Here is a 19,607-nt window from a genome sequence, read left to right as displayed (position 1 = left end):
TTCCATCTTTCTAAATATCTACAACCTCCAGGACCATAGTTCTTAAATATAAAATAAGCAGGTGTGCCAGAAGCTGGCATTCTCAACTCTTTGGCGATAAAGGATCTCATTTCCTTAGCTAGCCTTTGTCAACCCAAAAGAACACACAAAAAACCTGCGCCTTAATGTATCTGCAGTAACAAAGAGATGTTACTATGTCCTGGACAAAAGAAGGCCTGGTATGCACCACCACCGATTCCCAGGGATCCTTGGACTGAGGAAAAAGATCCAAACGGCAAATCCCAAGGAAGGGGGACTGCAAACTGATTCCAAACAAAATGGAGAACTATAGCCACCACCAACAGCTCCAAGCATGGAAACTGGGGGCTGATTCCAAACAGATGGGCAAGTGCAGACTACACTGTCAGCAGTGCCCAGTGTGGAATCCAGGGAACAAAATTAGGGGCTATGGTTTACCACTCCAAAATATACTGGCAATAACCAAGAGATGTTACTGTGTCCTGGGAATTTCCATCTGAAAGGCTAGGGGTTTGGCCTCAAGGAGAATCCTCTACCAGCCAAACTGACCTGCCCTGTAAAGGAAAGCCAGTTAGATTGGGAGCACAAACGCAAAGAGAATGGAGCTCAAACCAAGAGGAGCTTACCAACAACCTTCAGGAATGGCAAGAAAGACAGTGAACTCAAAGGAGTTGTGGGCACCACACCTGTTTCTCCTTGTCCCAAATGTTATCAGAAATTTGCTTCAGATCCCATCACTGCCACCAATATATTTACCTTTTTCTTTTTAAAAAGATAAGCATTTAATCATAAAATCATCTTGTTAGCAGTAGCAATCATAAGAGTGGATTTTAGAAAAGTGCACATACATATTTTTATACAGAACATTTCTGGAGGGATACATATTAAACTGTTAGTGGCCACCTCTGCATGCCCCCAATGTATTAAAAAACAAAATTTAACGGAGTAAATTGGAAGATTTACTTTGAATTTTGAATAAATTGGCCTTATTAAACGATTCATGAATCAGGCAGCATCTCATCTGATAGAAAGGGAGATACTCCAACGGGTTACACAACATGGAAGGCTTTCTTTTTTTTTGGCCAGGCCACATGGCATGTGGAAATCTTAGTTCCCCGACCAGGGATCGAACCCATGCCCCGTGCATTGGAAGCGCGAAGTCTTGGCTGCTGGACCACCAGGGAAGTCCCAGAAGACTTGTATAGTAAGGAGGGTGGGACAAGGAAAGAAAGTCATCATCAAGGGAAAAAATGGAAGTTCACTGGAGGAAAGTAAAACTTCAGGTGACAACGGCGTCTCATTGGCTAAACTGCGGAATTTTCTATTAGCTATTTCTATTTTCTACTTTTTGTTGCTGGCCAGGAAGGAAGTCTTCCCTCCTCCAGCTGGGGTAGTAAAGTGGTTGCACTTCCTCTTTGGGGTCAGTAAATGACCTCTTCCTGTTGGAGTAATTGATGATGAGTGGCACGGCATGAGAGCTCCCTCTACGGGCCTTCCAGACTCCAATTCTAGTGCAGGTTTCCTTTTGTTAACATTCACAGCATGTTTTATTGGCAGGAGGAGTCACAATGAGGGAGAAAAGGCCACAAGACTCACCATAAAGAAGGCTCAGAAATGCTTGGGTGGGTCCAAGGGAGGCACAAGGTGGCTGTGGGGTCAGCTGGTGGCTACAACGATCACATGGTTCCCTCTGATGGGTTTGCAGCTCGATGTGGAAGAGTGAATAAAAGGGTCAGTTCATCCTATCAGAGAAACATGAAACTGAGATAAGCTTCCCACTGCTAGAAGCATCTTGAGCCTTCAGAAAAGAACAGAGAACATGTCTAAAGGGTTTGGGAACATCAGAGCCGTATCTCCTCAGAGTGGGACTCCCCAGGCTCTCCAGGTCTCAGTCTCCAACTCTCCCTCAGTGACAAAGCCTCCCTACCTCTGTCCTTGTCAGCTCAGTGATCCCTAGAGGTCCTGCCTATCCGTGAGGACTTAGGTTTCCATGAGACAGGTTGGTTGAGACCTAGTGATACAGTTGACCAGCCTGATATGCAACAGTTCCCACCACCCTGGGGCAGTTGGGCTCAGGGACACATGGCTCTGGACCCCATGTGGAGGGTGTCCTTGCACGTCCGCTGTGCCACAGAAGAGCCAGGAATGCCTGTAGCTGTCCAACTGATTCTCAGGGGGTTTTCCTGGGAGAGCCCTTGGTCATCTGACCTCCTATCCAGGAAGCCCCATGACTTTCTGATTGCTGCCTGTCATGCCAACAACACACCTGTGAAGGTTCTGCTCTGCATGGCCATCTGTCCGCCAGGCGCCCCCTTCTAGGGACCCAGACTCTAGGACCACACAAATGCTGAAGGAGTGTCCACCTGCCTAAGGTACAGACACCCCTGTATCCATCTGCATGATTTCTACTGGGAATCAACAACATTTATGGGGATTCTCTGGCCCTAAAGAACAGACCAACCTGATAGGAGCAATGCAATGATTCACAATTACCAGGGTCAATGCACATATACAAGGGCCCATAGCCCCAGAAGCCCCACTCACAATTCACATGAGTGTCTCATACATACCCACCGATGCCCAAATATTCTTGCTTCATACATACACAATCCAAACACGCACATCAGTGGTACGCTGCTAAGTGCTTGATAAAAAGCTCTCCGAGAAAGGCGGGAAAGACTTCACTTATGGTATCTACATGGTATAAATATTCCCAGCATGACCAATTTCAAGCTACCCACCTGACATCACTAAACACACAGCTGGGAAGAGAGATGCACCATTGACTCTCCCAAGACACATCCCATAACTTTTCCTGTGAATATGTGCACAGAATCCACTTACACCCCAAGTAGAACTCTCAACTCCCACCACAGATATATAACCAAAAGGATACCACAGATACATTTGTGTTTGTACATATATATATATATATATATATATATATATATATATATATATATATATCCTGAACACACACCCTCACCCTGAATAAATACACAAACAGGCCACCTCTTACTACCTAAATTTTTACAGATGAAACCTTACTCACCCTGAATATTCACATTCCACTCTCACAACTATATATACACACACAACATGGGCCTGAAAACAAACATGTGCAACCAATATGCCATCCAGATGTACACACTGAGTACCTAAGCACACAGGGTCACCAAGTACACAACTGTCTCATGTGCAACCCAAAAAAAGACCCATATGCAATCCCACAGCCCTAAAATACATATACTGCAGGATTCCTGCACACACACATAACCTACACAGCCCACTGGTTTCCAAACACACAAACTAAACTCTCACATCCCACAGAATACATACCCCAGAAGCCCCACGAACTCAAAAACACACACAGACACAAATAATCTATACTTATCAAATACAGCTGACCCTTGAACAACTTGGGGGTTAGGACGCCAACCCTCCATGCAGTGGCTCTGCATCCATGGATCCTGTAGTAGTCCTGTAGTAGTTACTGAAAAAGAAATCCACTATAAGTGGACCCGTGTGGTTCAAACCCGTGTTGTTCAAGGGTCAACTGTACATGTAAGTCCACCTCACTAATACTGAGAACACACATACAAGCAACACCACTAAATTCTTCAGGCATTACATTTTGAAATAGACACATAGAGGACTCGAAGCCTCCTGCTACACTCACAAATCACAAATACACACATCCACAAACTACTCATGAGTATACACCCCAAATGCTCAGACACACTCAAAACAGAAAAACACCGACAACCTCTGCAGGCTTACTAATATACATACACAATTCTCACAGACCTATGGACACACACATGCAAATATTCCTAACCCCTGAACATATGGATCCCCTCCCAAACACTATACATTATGCTACCTCTCCAGAATACAAGCTCCCCACCACTACTCCAACATACAAACTGTATATGTGTGTGTGTGTGTATATATATATTTCTACCCTCACCCTGAATATATAGACAGACCACCTCTTACTCCTACCAAACACATGTATAGACACCCTAGCGTTCTCCAAAGAAATACACTTTGAATACTCCTAACAACTCCATACCTTATGAACAAACTCTGATAATGCATGCACCTGATGATGGACACGCACACGGATTAGAATACACAAGTAAGATACATGGAAATATGTCCAGCAAACCATTTATGAAACAACTTCCATATATCAAATTATCCCTAGCTATCGGGAGCCAGCTCACACATATGCAAGTACTAACAAATACCCGTATCACATATTTCTAATACATACAAATGCAATTGTCCATCTTCCCTGTAGAAACATAGAACCCCACCTCTCTATCAGATACACATATACTCACTTCCCAAAATACATAAGCCTAAGAGGCTCCTACTGAAAATTACAAATGCACAGCCTCAGCAAATATTCCTCCAAGTGGCCATGCCCCTTGAATACACACACAAACTCATTGAACACACAACTCTCCACAAGTCCCAAATAGAACCACAATTACCCAGTACACTACAAATAGGCAATAATGTCACCCTATACGCCCTTTGTTCCAAATACACATACAGTACCACACTACTGGCGTATACATAACCCCATATTCCCAACCTCTCACGCAGAATGAACTCTGCCATCTTGCAGAATACAGGATCATACAAACACAACATACCTACACATTCAACATCCACCAGCCCCATAAAATAGTCACAGACCTGCCCTCTACACATCCAAATATACATACACAGCTCCTGAAAATGCACACCCACAAACACCCCATAACCATACAACATGCCCTGAATACACAAATGATCAGCCTACATTCCCCAAATATACAAAGTTAACAGACTGGACACCCAAAGTAATATACACCACTACTTTTCCTGACATTGCCCTTACGCATATGCAGATAATCCTTCCAAATCCACCATTACACACACACAAATCCCCAAATTCATGGGTGAAAAAAACACATGTAAACATATTCCCCAAACACCAAATTATAAACACCTAACCACCAACTCCTTGAGTAGGCCTGCGTCACATCTCAACACCCTCCAAATACAACACTCACTCTTACACACTCTCACAAAAACACAGGCATGACCTCCCTTCAAACACAAATATCCACGGACAAAACCAACCCACACATTTGACTACCTATCAGATTCCCACCAACCAATTAAGTATGTACAGACCCCATCTATGCTTGCAAATCAATCATGATTTGACACCAGACTACAAATACATGTTTATTACCACATTCAGCAAAGTTGCTCGCATCACTGACAAAAGAATGCAGTTTGAACACAAGTGTTGACTGATGTTTTTATGATAAGAAGGAAGACACTAGTGAAACGATGAGTGTGTTCCTTCCATCTTCACTCATTTTCCAATCACCTGAGCTACACCTTCGGAACCAGATGAGGGTTTTCAACTCGCAAGAACTTCCCTCTAGCTTTTGTACTCTTCACAACGCGCAGACTAGAACGGCACCTGTTTAATAGCTCGCACACACTATTTAGCCCCCACTGTAGGCCCCGCAATCACTGAACCCTTCATGCAGCCGGCTCCCCAGTGGTGCCGATAATCCTGGGGTAAACATCTCAAGGGAATCGAGCTCTATGGGGGCGTGAATCCACATTGTGGGGAGTCTCCTTACATGGACAAGGGCACAAATAACCCACAGGGTGAACAACAGGGCAGAGCGGTGACACCTGAGGGGTGAAAAGTCCCCGTACCCCTTACCTCAGGATTCCTAGAATTGACTCTACAGGCCGCCATGACAGGCCCCTCCCCGCCGGACAGCCATTGGGGCCCCACCCTCGGCGCTCGCGCATGCGCTCCTGTCTTCCGGAGCAAACTGCCCCAGCAGCCGCCGGGAGCTGTTGAAGGACGGCGATCCGCGTGCCCGAGAGCCCCGCCCCAGTGGGCGTGCACAGGCGTGCGCGGGCGTGCAGGCGCGGGGTGCGCGGGCCTAGGAGGTCTCTGCAGGAGAGGACAGAAATGGAGGGTCGGGCAAGCTGCGGAACTTCTCTGGCGACGCTCCTCGCTGGGAACCTTCGTGACGGTCTCTTCTTAAAACCAGCTCTTGGGAAATGTGCACTCGTGAGTTTTATATTGCACTCGTGAAACCCATGCACTTAGCTACAAAGAGTTCTGGAGAGCTCCGCTGTAAGCACAGTGGCCTCAAATTGGGCCAAGTACTTTCATGTCCTTTGGACTGCCGTTCCTTGGTTCTTGTTAATGTCTTTCAAAAAACAGTAGGTCCTTTTTCCTAGCACACCTGAAGTTTCCGTTAAAGAACAATGCTAGCAAAGAATTTCAGACCTGGGAAACACTCTTAAGATACTGTCTCCTGACTCCGTTCCTAGAGTTTTTCCAACGCATTTACTCTACTAGAATATTTTTTCTCAGTGTTCACAGGTGTTTCCTTTGTACGGTTTTGGGGTTTTTTAAAAAATAATTTTGAGAAAGAGTTGACCATCTGGGCCAATTTCAACAGGTAGTATGGGAACAATTTTATTTTCCCTCCCTCCTTTTTTATAATATCTTGCAGAATTTCAGTTGACAATAAAACAACAACAAAAACAGTAGCGGGATCGACTCACTGACCTGACTTTGTAAACTTCCCGAAGAGACGTCAGTCATCAGATCCGCTTTCTGGTCAAACGCAAGATTAGAGCATTTCTCACTCAACAGGATGCCTCTGAAGACCCCTCCCATGTAACAGCACTAAGCGCCTCCAAGTGCAGACTTGAAAACTCCACAAGACACAAACATGGTATCTCTTCGTTTCTTTAATGTTTCGTGATTGAGTGGAAGATGGAACTGTCTTCTGAGGCTTGTGATGCATGTCCAGAGATGTTTTTTCTCAGTAGTCAATGCCCGCCCCCACCTTCTGTGCAGGAATAGTCAGAGATCATGATCCAAAGGACTTTTAGATACTCCCTTCTGTGACTGGTCTTCCCAAGTTACATTTGGGCTAATTTGATTATCTCTGTCTGTGGGGTGTAGGATTTTGAAGTATTACAAAAGTGATTGCAGAATTGGGACTGGCTAATTTTTGCACAGTGCAATTTTTGTATCAGTGGCCTTGAGAAGAGTCCTTCAAATACTGTATCAGAATTATGAGTGAGAATCTTGTAAATAATTGGTTGAATGACTGAACAAAGGGAGGAAGCAACAAGGCAGCCTGCCTTTCTCGAGTGCCTGGGTACAATATTTTGCCTCACCATTCCTCTAGTATGAAGTTATTGGTTGCAAATCATTTAAGTTTTCCTTCATTATTAAAGCTCCAGGGCTTCCCTGGTGGCGCAGTGGTTGAGAGTCCGCCTGCCGATGCAGGGGACACGGGTTCGTGCCCCGGTCTGGGAAGATCCCACATGCCGCGGATCAGCTGGGACCGTGAGCCATGGCCGCTGAGCCTGCGCGCCCGGAGCATGTGCTCCGCAACGGGAGAGACCACAACAGTGACAGGCCCGCGTACCGCAAAAAAAAAAAAAAAAAAAAAAACCCTAGGTTGATGGATAAAGACGTGAAAGGAAGGGACTGTCATGTTCAACCTCGGTGCCGTGAATCAAAACAACAGTCTGTAAACTGCCTAAAGAGGCACACGCCAATTGTGTTGCCACTGTGGGAGGTGGAAGGAACTTTCGGTTCTTGCCTACCTGCCAGAGCCCTCGTGGAATGTCCCCCCAGCGCACGCCACCCCGACCCACGTGCCCTCTGCCCCTCCCCCACCGCAGAACGGTTCAGCCCGCATTTTCCGGTTTACTTTCAAACGTGTCCCTCGTTGACTTGGATCCCGAGCGTTTGCTGAAGCAGGTCGCTCTCTGGCTCCTGGTCTTGACTTTTCTCATTGAGGCTACCAGGCAGCAGTAGTCCGTGCCCAAGCCTGCAGGATGGCTTCAATAGGAGGTAAGCCTATAGGCTGGGGGTGTGTTCTCAGAGACCCTGCCATCCTCACATCCTTCAGGTTCACACGTTACACTTAACTGTGGGCACACAGCTGGACTGAAGTAGAGGGAGAAGAGAGCACTGGACGCACAAGGACATTTCACCTGGGGAGACTGGGGAGCCTGAAGAAACCTGAGACTGCCCTGGGGAGGAGGGGTCGTTGGAGGTGGATCAAGAGGAATTGCCCTGGCAATGGAGAAAGGATGGCAGCAGTCTGATTCTTTCTAGAAGGGAGACAAGCCACTTTGAAACGTGTGTGTAAGGATGTGTGTGATGTCCTGGTGGTGACACAGGGAGGGTCATGAGGAAAGCCTAGAGCTGTATTGTGTTCCTGAGGCACCTGAAGCTTGCCTCACCATATCTTTCAAAGGGATTTGAACAGGAGCATAGTGTATCTCAGGGGGCCGTGGGGAGAGATGGTCTTGGTGAGAAAACTATTCAATGGGGCTGTGTGTGGCCACACCTGCAGTGAAGTGTCCTCTCCGAGAGCTAGGCAGGGGGTTACTCTAACTGCCGCAGCCCACACCTCGTCCACTCCTCCCAGCCCAGAGCTCACTTGTCAGTTCATGTAACTGTTGCCTTGGATTCAACAGGGGATGGGCAACCGTTACATGTAACTTCAGCCAAGAGAGGGCTCAGGTTCCTGAGTTGCTCTGAATTGTTCTTCCTTTTGTGGAATGGCAGTACTTCAGACCTACTTCATCTTGTCCCGTATCTCATGGTGGACCCTCAGGCTGCCTTGAGAGGAAGAGTTTGTTCCTATTTCATGTCACTCCTTCATGGACAGGGAACAGATGTGGAGTGGGGTTGGTTCGGGTGGAATGTCTATGAAGGCTGCTTCCTCTTTTAAAGGGGGAAGGAGTGTAGCCCAGGATCAGGAAGATGATCTTCTGTGTTACTATTAAACGTCCTATGACATCTGTTCCGGTTAGTTAGGTGCACCGTGGTGTGTACCTTGTTCTCCTGAACAGGGATGTGTTTCAGACAACTTGATCGCCATGGCATCTGGCTTATGCCTGCATCTCAGATTGTCTCTCCGTTATTGGGAGCTGGAAGGGGAAGGACCACAGGCAGTCTATACTCCCACGACCAATGTAACATGACAATTCCCTGGCCCTTGTTTAATCCTCTGCAGCCATCACTGGCTGTGAAATGACAGAATCTAAGGGACACGCGCCTACTTCTCAGACCACGCCAAGCCCCTAGGAACAGAACTCCTGACTGATGACAGTGACTCTGGGCACTGGGGAAGGGGTGGCAGGACCTGGCCCATGTTACGTATCTGCTGTGGGTTGTTCGGAGATGCAGGTGCTTTCTGGGCCAGTGTCATGGGTTTGTATCAGGATTCCATTAGAGATATTTTCCAGCATTTTGTTTTGTTTTGTGAGGCTAGGAAAGAAAGAGGGGATTTATACTGAGCATCAGGAAAAGGAGGACTGAGGAGGAGGTGGGGCCCTAATATTTTACACAGTGCCTGTCCACAAAGGGCCTTTGGGGGCCTAGAACTTACCTTGCAGAAGGCCCCTACCTGCTAGTACGCCGGCTGAGGGGCATTTCTCACAGAGCGGATGTCCACACAGCTCCAGGTCTTGGGAGACAGCCTGTGAGGCTTAGGTGCCAGGGTGTGCCTTAGGGAGGCTCTCCAAGTGAGTGCTTGCTGAGGCAGTTTCTTCTCGGCAGGCAGGGGTCAGGGAGCTTGGTGGATGGGCGTGGGGTCACGAGTGGAATAATTCTCAACTGGAGGTCAGGGCATGAAAATCACTTGAAGACAGTTGCACGCTGCAGTTTCCCTTGTCCAAGAGTCTCTCATCTGTGGAGATTTACACTCTGATGCCGCAGAAAGCCTCAGTCCCACTTGCCCATTCTCCTCCTCCATTCACTCCTCTCCTTTGCCTCAACAGCATCTGCACTGCTGGGAACGGATGTCACCATGAACCCCGGTGCCTCCTTGTCTACTTTCACGGCAGTGTCCTTTCCTCCACCCGTTCCTGGCGCCCAGCACTGGCCACCCTGGGAGCAGCACCTGCCACCTCTCATCGCCCCCGCATTCCCTCCCGGCAGCAGCCTGTGGCTGCCAGCTTTCCCCAGGATGCCTTTGGTGGCTAATGGTGGCTGTGGCCCTGGTGCCCCTGGAGCTTGCAACTTCACTGTACAAGTCAGGTCACAAGGGAGGCCAGTGCAGGCCCCCCAGACTCAGACCTTTATCGTTCCTCAGGGCCCCCTCAACTGGAGCGCTCCAGGGGCCCTCAGCGGGAGTGCTGCATGTCCTGCACCCATATTCTTAGCAACCCCTGCGATGGAGACCATTGTGACTGCTCCAGCTGTTGGAGTTACTCAGGCTGGCAAGGGAGGCTGGACCCTAGGCTTTCCTCCTCAAGCTCCACCACCAGCTGCCCAGATGGCCCCTAACATTCGCCCAGTGAACTCTGGGCCATGGCCACATGGCACTTCCAGGGAGGGCAGCCTGGACACCAACCAGCCCTATGCCTCGCAGGAGGACTGCTCTAACCACCAGAGCGTGTACAGTAACTTCCGACGGTGGCAGCGCCTCAAGCCACTGGCCCGGAGACACCTTCCCCAGAGGCCTGATGCGGAAGCTCTTTCCTGCTTTCTCATGTGAGTGAACGCTCAGGGGGTCATGAGCTTATCGGAGCTCTTAGATAAAGAGGAACTGGGGATGGACTCGCAGGTTAGGTTTCTAGGGATACTGGAAGCAAGGTGTGAGGGCGATGTCCACGCCATGAGAAGGCACACTGTCGGTCATATGGGCGAGCCTGCCAGTCCATGACATCATGACTGAAATGTGCCTTATCTCAACTGACCCCACCCCCCTGTGAGTCTAGCCAGCTTGCTCTTCCATGATTCTCCTGGTAATACGGCCTGAAGACTTGCAGTCAGAGAGGGTCGTGGTGTAAGTTGAGGAGCCAAGGAGTGGATGCCACACTCTCCTGTGCTGACGTCTCCTTTCATACAGCACCTGAGTGTACATGGCCGGGGAGGTCACTTCGGAGAAGGGGGAGGAGCACGGGGCCCAGGAGAGCGCTTCATGCACGCCTCGACTTCGTTGATGTGGAGAATTCCACTAGGAACAGCGTGATAGTAGAGCTCTCCTAAGGGCATGGGCTCTCTCCCACTAGAGTTGTGAGCCTGGCAGGCATTTCCATCCTAAACCTGCGGTCCCTCGTAAAAAGGGGACAACCACACTTCATTCAGAGGACCGTGCAGAAGACTCCTTGGGCTAATCTACGAAGTGTGAGCAGATTGCCTGGCACATGCCACGCCTCATTGATGATGGTGATTTTTATTATGAAAAGGCAGCCTTGAAGAGGAAAAGAGCTCCCCAAGGCACAGTGTCCCAGCTGTAGCCTGGGAGTGGATGGTCATCCTCGAGTGAGTGTGAGGTGGTGACAGCCGTAGCCGGGAAGGCTTGTCTCTGCTCTCCCGGACACCTGCCTCTCACTCTCCTGTTGCTCAGTCATGCTGTGATGAGTGATGTGTGGTCCACATTGGTGGGTGGGGTCAGGCAGGTGGGGGCTGGGCTGGGCACAGAGACTGACCCCGAGTGCTTACAGCCCAGCGCTTCGATCCCTGGCCCGCCTGAAGCCCACCATGACACTGGAGGAGGGACTGTGCAGGGCCGTGCAGGAATGGCAGCACATTAGCAACTCTGACCGGATGATCTACTACGAGATGGCGCAAAAGTGAGTCAGCGTCCTGGGCCCAGGGGCTGCGTGGGGGGTGAGGCGAGTGGGTGAGGGCAGGGTCTGGCCGTGGGGGTGCTCATCAGAGAGGACAAAGGAGAAGGGCTGTCGCTCGAAACGGGGGGCCCGCAGCCCAGAGGCCCTACAGTCCTCCAGAAACCCCTCCCTCACCTTGAGAGTTTGGGTCTTCTGTCCTTCCTCCACCACGAGCTCTGCCCTCCCCTGAGTTTGACCTACCCGTGCCCTGACATGAAGGTCTCAGGACGGGGCAGGGTGAAGCTGTGAGTCCAGTAGGGGTCCATCTCCGGCCATATGGGCTGGGCTGGGGAAAGAGCTCCACCTGCCAGCCTGCTGCTTCCTTAGTGGTGGCTGGCTGGCGGCCACTGACATACATTTGGGACCCCCTCTCCTCACGAAAAGTGGCCTGAGTGGGTACCCTGGCATCCCTCAAGAGGCTGGGGAAGCCAGCTGTCATCAGCCCAAGGGTCTCTGGCCCTTCCAGTGTTTGCTCCACGGTAATCCCCTTGGTTTAAGAAACAAAACCAAACAAACAAGCACCTCTCAGAGGAAAGGAAGGCCTGTCCTCTAAGCTCAGCATCCACATCGTCCAGCCTCTCCTGAGCCCTGTCTCCAGGTCTACGTTCCAGAACTCTCAGTCCCAACCCAGGGTCCTGGATTTGGGCAAGGACCCCTGTGGGGAACACATGTCTGTTCCAGCCTCTGGCTGTCAGCCCTTCATGTGGCTCTGGATGGGGGGCATGAGGAGGGTGCCCCCTGGGTCAGCCACGTGTCCCGTTGACCTGGTTCAGTGCAGCGACCTGGCTCTATGCTGTTGAATGCTCTCCAGTGCTGGTGAGGCAGGAAGGGTCCCAGATCTTGTATCAGTTCCAGGAGCAGCTCTCTGCTGTGGACAGCACCTCACAGGGCCTTGACAGCCCCAAGGCACATCCTCTCCCAATCCCTCATTCTTGGCTGCCTTTGTTGGGCTCCAGAACCCAGGCCATTTTCTCAGGGTGGCCTGTGCCTCCGTCACTCCCCAGGTTCATGGAATTTGAGGCCGAGGAGGAGATGCAGGTTCAGCAGTTGCAGTGGATGCAGTGCGCGCAGGGCCTGCCTCCTCCAGCCCCACCGAAGCTGGATCCTCGGGGGCCCCCAGCCCCGAAAGTGGGCCTTCAGCCAGCCACCCAGGTTCCCACTGGAGTTGAACGCACAGGTAACAGGGGCCCAGGGTTGGCCACTGTTCCCATGTGGATCATTTTCCTTCAAGACAGGGGCATTGGTCTTTCAAGCAAAACAACCACCGAGGCGGGGGGTGGGGGGTGGGGTCTCAGATGCCCTTTGTCACTACGGGGTATTGACTTGGTCAATTTTGTAACTTCTCTCACGCCTCCCTGTCAAAGGACTGCACACAAAGTCTGCCTAAGAAGTGGGCTTGATGGGGACACCCCTGGAAAATTGGAGGTTCCCCACTTCCTTACATGTGACTCTCTTAGATGCCCCCTTACCGCCCCCCTCCAACTGTGCATGAAGCTTCAGGTGGTCCTGACCCCCCCACACCCACATCAATGTCCCCCAACAATGCCCTCACCAGCGTGCGCTCGGTGGTCAGGAGGTGGACCGGGAGCCCCTCACCTTCCTCCCCTTCCTCCTGCTCTGCCTCAGCCTGTGCTCCCAGCATGTCCGGCCCCAGCGCCCAGCCCTCCCGCCCGAAGCCACACAGGTCCCAGCGACCCCCGGAGCCCAAGGCACCCGAGGAGATTCCACCTGAGGCTGTGAGGGAGTATATGGACATCATGGAGGTGCTGGTGGGGCCCGTCCACTCAGCCACAGGCGACTCAGATGCAGAATGGGGAGAGGACGGAAATGAGCTGCAGCAGGAAGAGGACGGCACCTACTCGGACCCGGATCTCTTAAGCTACATCGACAAGCTGTGTTCCCAGGAGGACTTTGTCACCAAAGTAGGCTAGGCCTGGAGACTGGGGTCTGCAAGATGCCAGGGCATGGAACTCTCAGCACCCAAGATCTGGGTTCTGCTCAGGCCGTTGGGACTTAAGCTCAGCTCCTTGTTCCTGAGCCTGGTGTTAGGGGAGGTTTACGCAGATGTTTGTGTGTATATGTTTGTGTCTATCTGTGTGTATGCCTTTGTGTCTGTGTTTGTGCCTCTGTATATGTGCTCTTTTGTGTGTGACTGTGTATGTGCATGTTTGCGTGTGTGTGTGTGTGTGTGTGCGCGCTGACCATCCCCGCCTTGTGGAGGAGAGTGGGGTGGGTCTCTGCTTTTCACTTTCCCTCCTGGCCTTCTTGTCTCACAGGCCACTCCTGGCCAAGGATGCTCACAGCCTCTTCTTTCTGTTCTAGGTGGAGGCAGTCATTCACCCTGGATTCCTGGCAGATTTGCTTTCCCCAGACCCACAGCTGGATCTCTTGGCCCTAGAGAAGGAGCTGGAGCAGGAGGAAGGGCTCACCCCCGAAGAAGTGAGACAGGGGAGGGAGAGGGACACTCAGGGAGCCAGGGGACCCCACGGGAGGGGGACCCCAGGTGATCCAGGGGACAGGGGAACCCAGATGACCCAGGGGAGCCAGAGGAGGGAGGGATCCCCGGTAGAACAGGGGACACAAGGGACACCCAGGAAGACCAGGGCACGGAGGGACCCCAGTGAATAGGGGAGAGATAGGGCCCCAGAACAGGAGGGCCACATAGCGCTGTCCATCCCTCCCCTGCCTGGGACGCCTGGCATGGGGAAGGGCCCGTTCTGGGGTGGGTGCAGTGCAGGGTGAAAGGAAGGAGAGGATAGGGAGCCGGGAGGGGAGGGAAGGTCACAAAGCTGGGAATCAGTTGCAGGAGGATGGCAGGACTGCCACAGTGTCTGTATTTGGATTCAAGTCCTGGGGTCGCCCGTCCCCTCCTCCCCCCCAGGGCCATTGTCCCACTGCCCAGTGCTCCTCCTCTCACACGTGTGTGTGGAGCCGTCACTGTCCTCCTCCCTCCTACCAGCTGGTGCAGAAACGACTCCTGGCCTTGAAAGAGGACGACGGTGTGCGGGCAGCCCCGAGTCACAGTGCACCCGGAATGGCCTCAAGTCCTTCTGAGTCCGACGCCAGCCAAGGTGCCCAGAGGCACGACCAAGACCCCCATCTAGGGGTCAGTGATGAAGCCTGCCCACCAGAGATTGATTCTGAGGCTCTTCATAGGCTCATCCAAACAGACACTGCCCTGTGCAGGCCCAAAGTCTTTGTTCCCTCTGGAGGACGTCAGGAGTTCTCTATATTCCGGCCCGTACGGCTCTCCCCTCCCCAGGGTCAAAGGCGCACCGGCCCTCTACTGAGATCCAGGGATGCGTCTGTTCTCAGAAAGGCCTCTCCTCTTCGGGAGGCCCGAGTGCCCGGGGACGGGTCCAGTGAGAACGAGGAGGTGCTCCAAAGCGTCTTCATCGTAGACTCTCAGAATATACTGGTGCCTTTCGGGATGTCCCTCAGTCCTGCCCATGTCTCAGCCCTGGCTTCCTCTGGAGGTTGGGGGGCCCAGAGTGCTCCCCAGTCCCCCTCCTCTCAGAGAAGAGGCCTCAGCCCAGCTCCACCAGCCGCTCCCAAGTCGAGGAAGCGGGCTGTGTGTGGACGCCCAGCCGCTGCTGAGAAGCTGCCCATCCCCGGGGCTGGCCTCGGCGTCTCTGGGAGGCCAGCCTTGGCTCTGGGGCTGGCTCGCCCCTCACAGCTGAGAAAGAGAAAGCGTGACCCGTTTGACACAAAGAAGCGTGGGAAGAGGAGGAAGAAGCACTGCAGCCAGTAGGGAACAGCTGGGCCAGCCCTCCAGGGCGAGGCCCCAGGGCAGCCCCCTGGGGAGCCTAGGGGCTCCTCCTCCTCCCAGTGCTGATCCTGGATGATGTGGGGGGAAGGGAGGGGGGCAGGACCACCAGGGTGGGGAGGGGGAGCGGGATTGTGGGGGGTTAGGGAGGTGGGGGAGGTGGGTGTGGCCAGGTGTGGGTGGGAGCAGGACCTTTGGAGTGATGTATGTAAATTGTGAACAAAGATCGTTTTCGTGGGAAATGCTCTCAGGCCACTGTCATCTTGTTGGTGTTGAGCTGCTCCACAGAGAGCGATCCTGAGAGGAAGGAAGGATGAGGGAGGTCACAGGAGCTCTGGGTCTACAGGTGGCCACACCTTTCCTCCACATAGACAAGGACTCCTCAGGCTGCCCCTGGGAACGCACAGCTCTCACTTTCCCCAGGGACCCCCTCATCAGCCCCTTCTCTAACGCCTGCTTGGCTAGGGCCCTTCTGGGGCATCTGTACCGTCTTCTGCATCCCTGGACCTTCTGGGGAGGCAGAGCTGCTCTTGTGCCTTTCAGCCCTCTGGACACTCACCAGTTTCTAGCATGGAGCCTGGAGACGGCCCTTGTCATTATGGAGCTTCTCTCTGCTTTCCTGAAGCAGCCAGACAACGGCGCTGGGATGACCCTCCGCTCATCTAGGGTTTCCTGTGTGGGTGGCCTGACCAGAGACGAAAAGTCTTGGCCATGGGGACAGGACTGTCTGCCTCATCGTAGCGGGAGCATCCTCTAGTTCCACTGGGATTATTGCAATGTGGAGAGTGGTGGAGGCAGCTACCTCTTCATCCCAATGAGGATGCAACAAGGGGAATGGGTGTGGGGAAATTCATGGGGCACCCGTTAAAGGTCTGTATAAGGGAAAGGACAGTTGGGCCCCTTTGTGGAACTTGTGGGATTTCTGTGCAGCAGCATCTCGTTCAACTGAGGGAGGAGGACCCATCTGGCTGTGGCTGTGGGGACTGGCGTTAGGGGCCTACGGGTCTGCAAAGACACCCCAGAACTACTGTCCCTTCCCTTTGCACCCATGGCTGGACATGTGTGTGTACTGGTATCAACACTGGTTTGTATCCCCATAGAAAACAGATCCTCCTAACAAACTATGACCACGTTTCACAAGAACAGCTGGCTCACAGGGGCGGCAGGGGGTGGGAGAGGTGTCTGTGGCCCCAGATCTGAGTGGGAGCTGGGATCCATGCCGAGGAGTGTGAAGGCCTCAGTCACCGTCCTGTGGGTGCCAGCAGAGGCTTCGAATCATCAGAGCAGGGGAAATGACCCCCTCATTAGAGTGAGACGAGCAAACAATGAGGGGCAGGGAGTAGACCCCTGCTGTCTCCCGGAAGTGCCTCCCCTCCCAGTCTGCTTAGCCTCTGTCACAGCCTGTGCTGGCCCACCTCTGAAGCCCCTTCCTCCTAAAGCACTGAGGTGCTCTGATCTTTTATGGACCTGCCCTGGGCCTCACCCCCCCTTCCCTGCTGGCCAAAGGCTCTTCTCCTGCTTCTGAGTTCTGATTCCTTCCCCAGGACCCAGGCAGGTGTTAGGACAACAGAGATTCCCTGAACATGACCCCTACACCACCAGCATGCAAAACTGGGGCCGCAGGCTTCCACAGGTGGCCTGACTCTCTGCTGGACCCTGCAAAGAGCTTGGAGAAGAAAGGGGCTCATGTCTCTCCACCTCCACAGAATCTGTAGGTCAGCCTCACAGGTCCCCCTCTGTCCAGGTGGGCAGCACATATGTGCTCCCAGCCCTCCTTGACCCTTTGTGAAAGAAAGTTTTTGCAGCTTAGTAGTCTGATATTAGTCAAGGTGTCTCAGGGCTTGTTCCTTTTGAAGCCCTACAGGAGAATCTGTTTCCTTTCCCTTTCTGTCTTCTAGAGGCTGCCTGCATTCCTTGGAATTAGTCCCTTCTTCCATCTTCAAAGTGCATCACTTTAATCTCTGCTTCCCTCATCACATGGTCTCTCCAGCTCTGACTCTCCCTGTGTCCCTCCTATACAGCTCTTTGTGTTTATATATAGCCCACCCAGAAAATTTAGGATAATCTCTTCATCTCAAGATTTTTTACTTAGTCACAGCGGCAAAGTCCATTTTTCCACACAAGGTAACGTTCACATATTGTCATACGAGGGGTTAAACACGGACGTTTTTGGGGAACCATAATTTACCCTACTAGAAGAAATCCACAAAAATACCTACCATCAGAATCCACATGAATAATAGACTATGACCAAGTGGAATTTATTCCAGGGATGCAAGCCTTGTTCAATGGTAAAAAATCATCAATGTAATCTACCATATTGAGTCTAAAGAAGAAACACATACTGTCACACCAATTAATACAGAACAGGCATTTAACGAGATTCAACACCCATTCATATTAAAAATGCTCAGAAAACTAGGAATAGAAGGTCACTACCTCAACCTAATAAAGAACATCTACAAAAAACCTACTTCTAACATCACATCAAATGGTGAAAGAATGAATGCTTTTCCCTGAGTTCAAAAACAAGGTTAGAATGTCCACTCTAATCTTAGTTTTCAACTTAGTACTTTAGATTCTAGTTAGTGTAGTACAGCAAGAAAAGGAAAAAAGAGGCATACATATTAGAAAAGAAGAAATATAACTGTCATTCTTTACAGATGACATAATTGTCTACATAGAAAATTCCAAGGAATGTATAAGTAGACTCATAATAAATTATAATAACTTGCTTTAGCAGGATCTCAGAATATAAAATCAATACATAAACATTAATACACAACATTGATCATATTTCCATATACTAGTAACAAACTGAACGATTGAAAACCAAAATTTAAAACACAGTAAATAGGTTCCAGTTCAAGATGGCAACATAGGAAGATCCTGAACCCACCTCCTCCCACAAACACACCAAAGCTACAGCTACATATGGAAAAATTTCCTCTGAAGAAAACTAAAAGATGGTGGAGCAACCCCTTCACATCAGGAAAACCAGAGGGAAACCACATCAAAACAAGTAGGAAAGGCTGAGACACAATTTTGCCATAAACCCCATCCTTGGTGTGGAGACACACAATTAGGAAGGAACTCAAAACCTGGAGCTTCTTCCTGAGAGGTGAAGGGTATGGACCCCACATTGGGCACTCCAAATTTTAAGGCTGGCACCTGAGAGATAGACCCTCAAAACATCTGACTTTGAAGACCAACAAGGCACATCCCATGAGACCCACAGGGCTGTGGTGAACTGAGGAACAGCTCTTAAAGGGCCTGTGCACAGACTCACCTGTCCCAGGGCCAAGTGTAGAAGCAGCCCTTTGAAAAGCACTCTGACTTTTGGTGAAAGAGACTCACTTCCCAATTTTAAAGCATTAATCTGAGGAACAGGGGCCTGCTGGAATACTCCCCAGGGACAGAGGCTGGCGGGTGCCATCTTCCTGCTCTCTCTCTGCCTTGATAAAACTGAAAGGTGCCATCTTTTTTCCCCTTTTTCCTTTCCTGCAGGTGACAGCTTTGTGCTCCAGCCAGCTGGCTCCTTCTTCCCTGCTCTTCCTCTGTCTTGCTATATATATATATTTTTTTTCTTCTTTTCTTCTTTTCCCTCTTTCCCTTTATTCAAATGGTGTCATCTTTGCACTCTTCCCACCGCCTCACTCAGCCAGTAAGCATCATCTTCACACTTTCCTTCTGATGTGCTCCAGAGAGCCAGAATCTCCAAGACAGGAGATCCCATTTTTGTGGCCTCCACTCAGGGGATGCTCCTTGATCACCTGGCTCTGGAGGCCAGGAGGGATTTCTTTTCTGGGTCCCATGGGACTGTAACAATTGGAGAGACAGTTCTTGGCAGGATACCACCCCCAGGATGTACCACTACCCATCAGACTGAGACACAGCCCCAGCCTTTACATGAAAAAGGCCTATTTGCTAGTAGGGACAAGACTTAAGAGCAGGCTTCAGGTTCAGCACACATCTAGAGGCTACGGATGTGCTCTCGGGGAAGGTAGGCTGGGGTGCCATCTCTCCACCCTCACTCTGCCTTACTACAGTTCACTGGTATCTCCCAGAATGGAGCTTGTACACTTATCTGAAGCACTGTTTTCTTGTGACTGCTCCCCAGGGAACACCTTCA

The 19,607-nt window shown here is 51.1% G+C and overlaps 2 protein-coding genes across 2 annotated transcripts in view; one reads left to right on the top strand and one right to left on the bottom strand.

Annotated features, from left to right (window-relative positions):
* Positions 1-19,607, bottom strand: part of LOC309808905 (uncharacterized protein) — a gene marked incomplete at its 3' end in the record, with an annotated part of 163,168 nt that overhangs the window by 21,572 nt on the left and 121,989 nt on the right. The window lies entirely within an intron of this gene.
* On the top strand, positions 8,615-15,771 carry LOC309808086 (NUT family member 2G-like). The gene is made up of 6 exons (XM_082628089.1): positions 8,615-10,588; positions 11,545-11,673; positions 12,714-12,837; positions 13,167-13,631; positions 14,032-14,148; positions 14,669-15,771. The coding sequence occupies exons 1-6, from the start codon at positions 9,903-9,905 to the stop codon at positions 15,458-15,460; spliced, it is 2,313 nt and encodes a 770-aa protein (XP_082484215.1). The 5' UTR covers positions 8,615-9,902; the 3' UTR covers positions 15,461-15,771.

This window comes from Mesoplodon mirus (genome assembly GCF_964341445.2).
Source record: "Mesoplodon mirus genome assembly, chromosome: 7".
In the NCBI taxonomy this organism is placed as follows: Eukaryota; Metazoa; Chordata; class Mammalia; order Artiodactyla; family Ziphiidae; genus Mesoplodon; species Mesoplodon mirus.
Note: the sequence above shows the minus strand (reverse complement) of the source record. Positions and strands in the feature narration are given on the sequence as shown.

Bases quoted from the DNA above. Each gene is read 5' to 3' on its own strand.
- LOC309808086 (XM_082628089.1), top strand. From the start codon at position 9,903: ATGAACCCCGGTGCCTCCTTGTCTACTTTCACGGCAGTGTCCTTTCCT. The intron at 10,589-11,544 runs GTGAGTGAACGC...GAGTGCTTACAG, and splicing joins GCTCTTTCCTGCTTTCTCAT to CCCAGCGCTTCGATCCCTGG. The intron at 14,149-14,668 runs GTGAGACAGGGG...CCCTCCTACCAG, and splicing joins AAGGGCTCACCCCCGAAGAA to CTGGTGCAGAAACGACTCCT.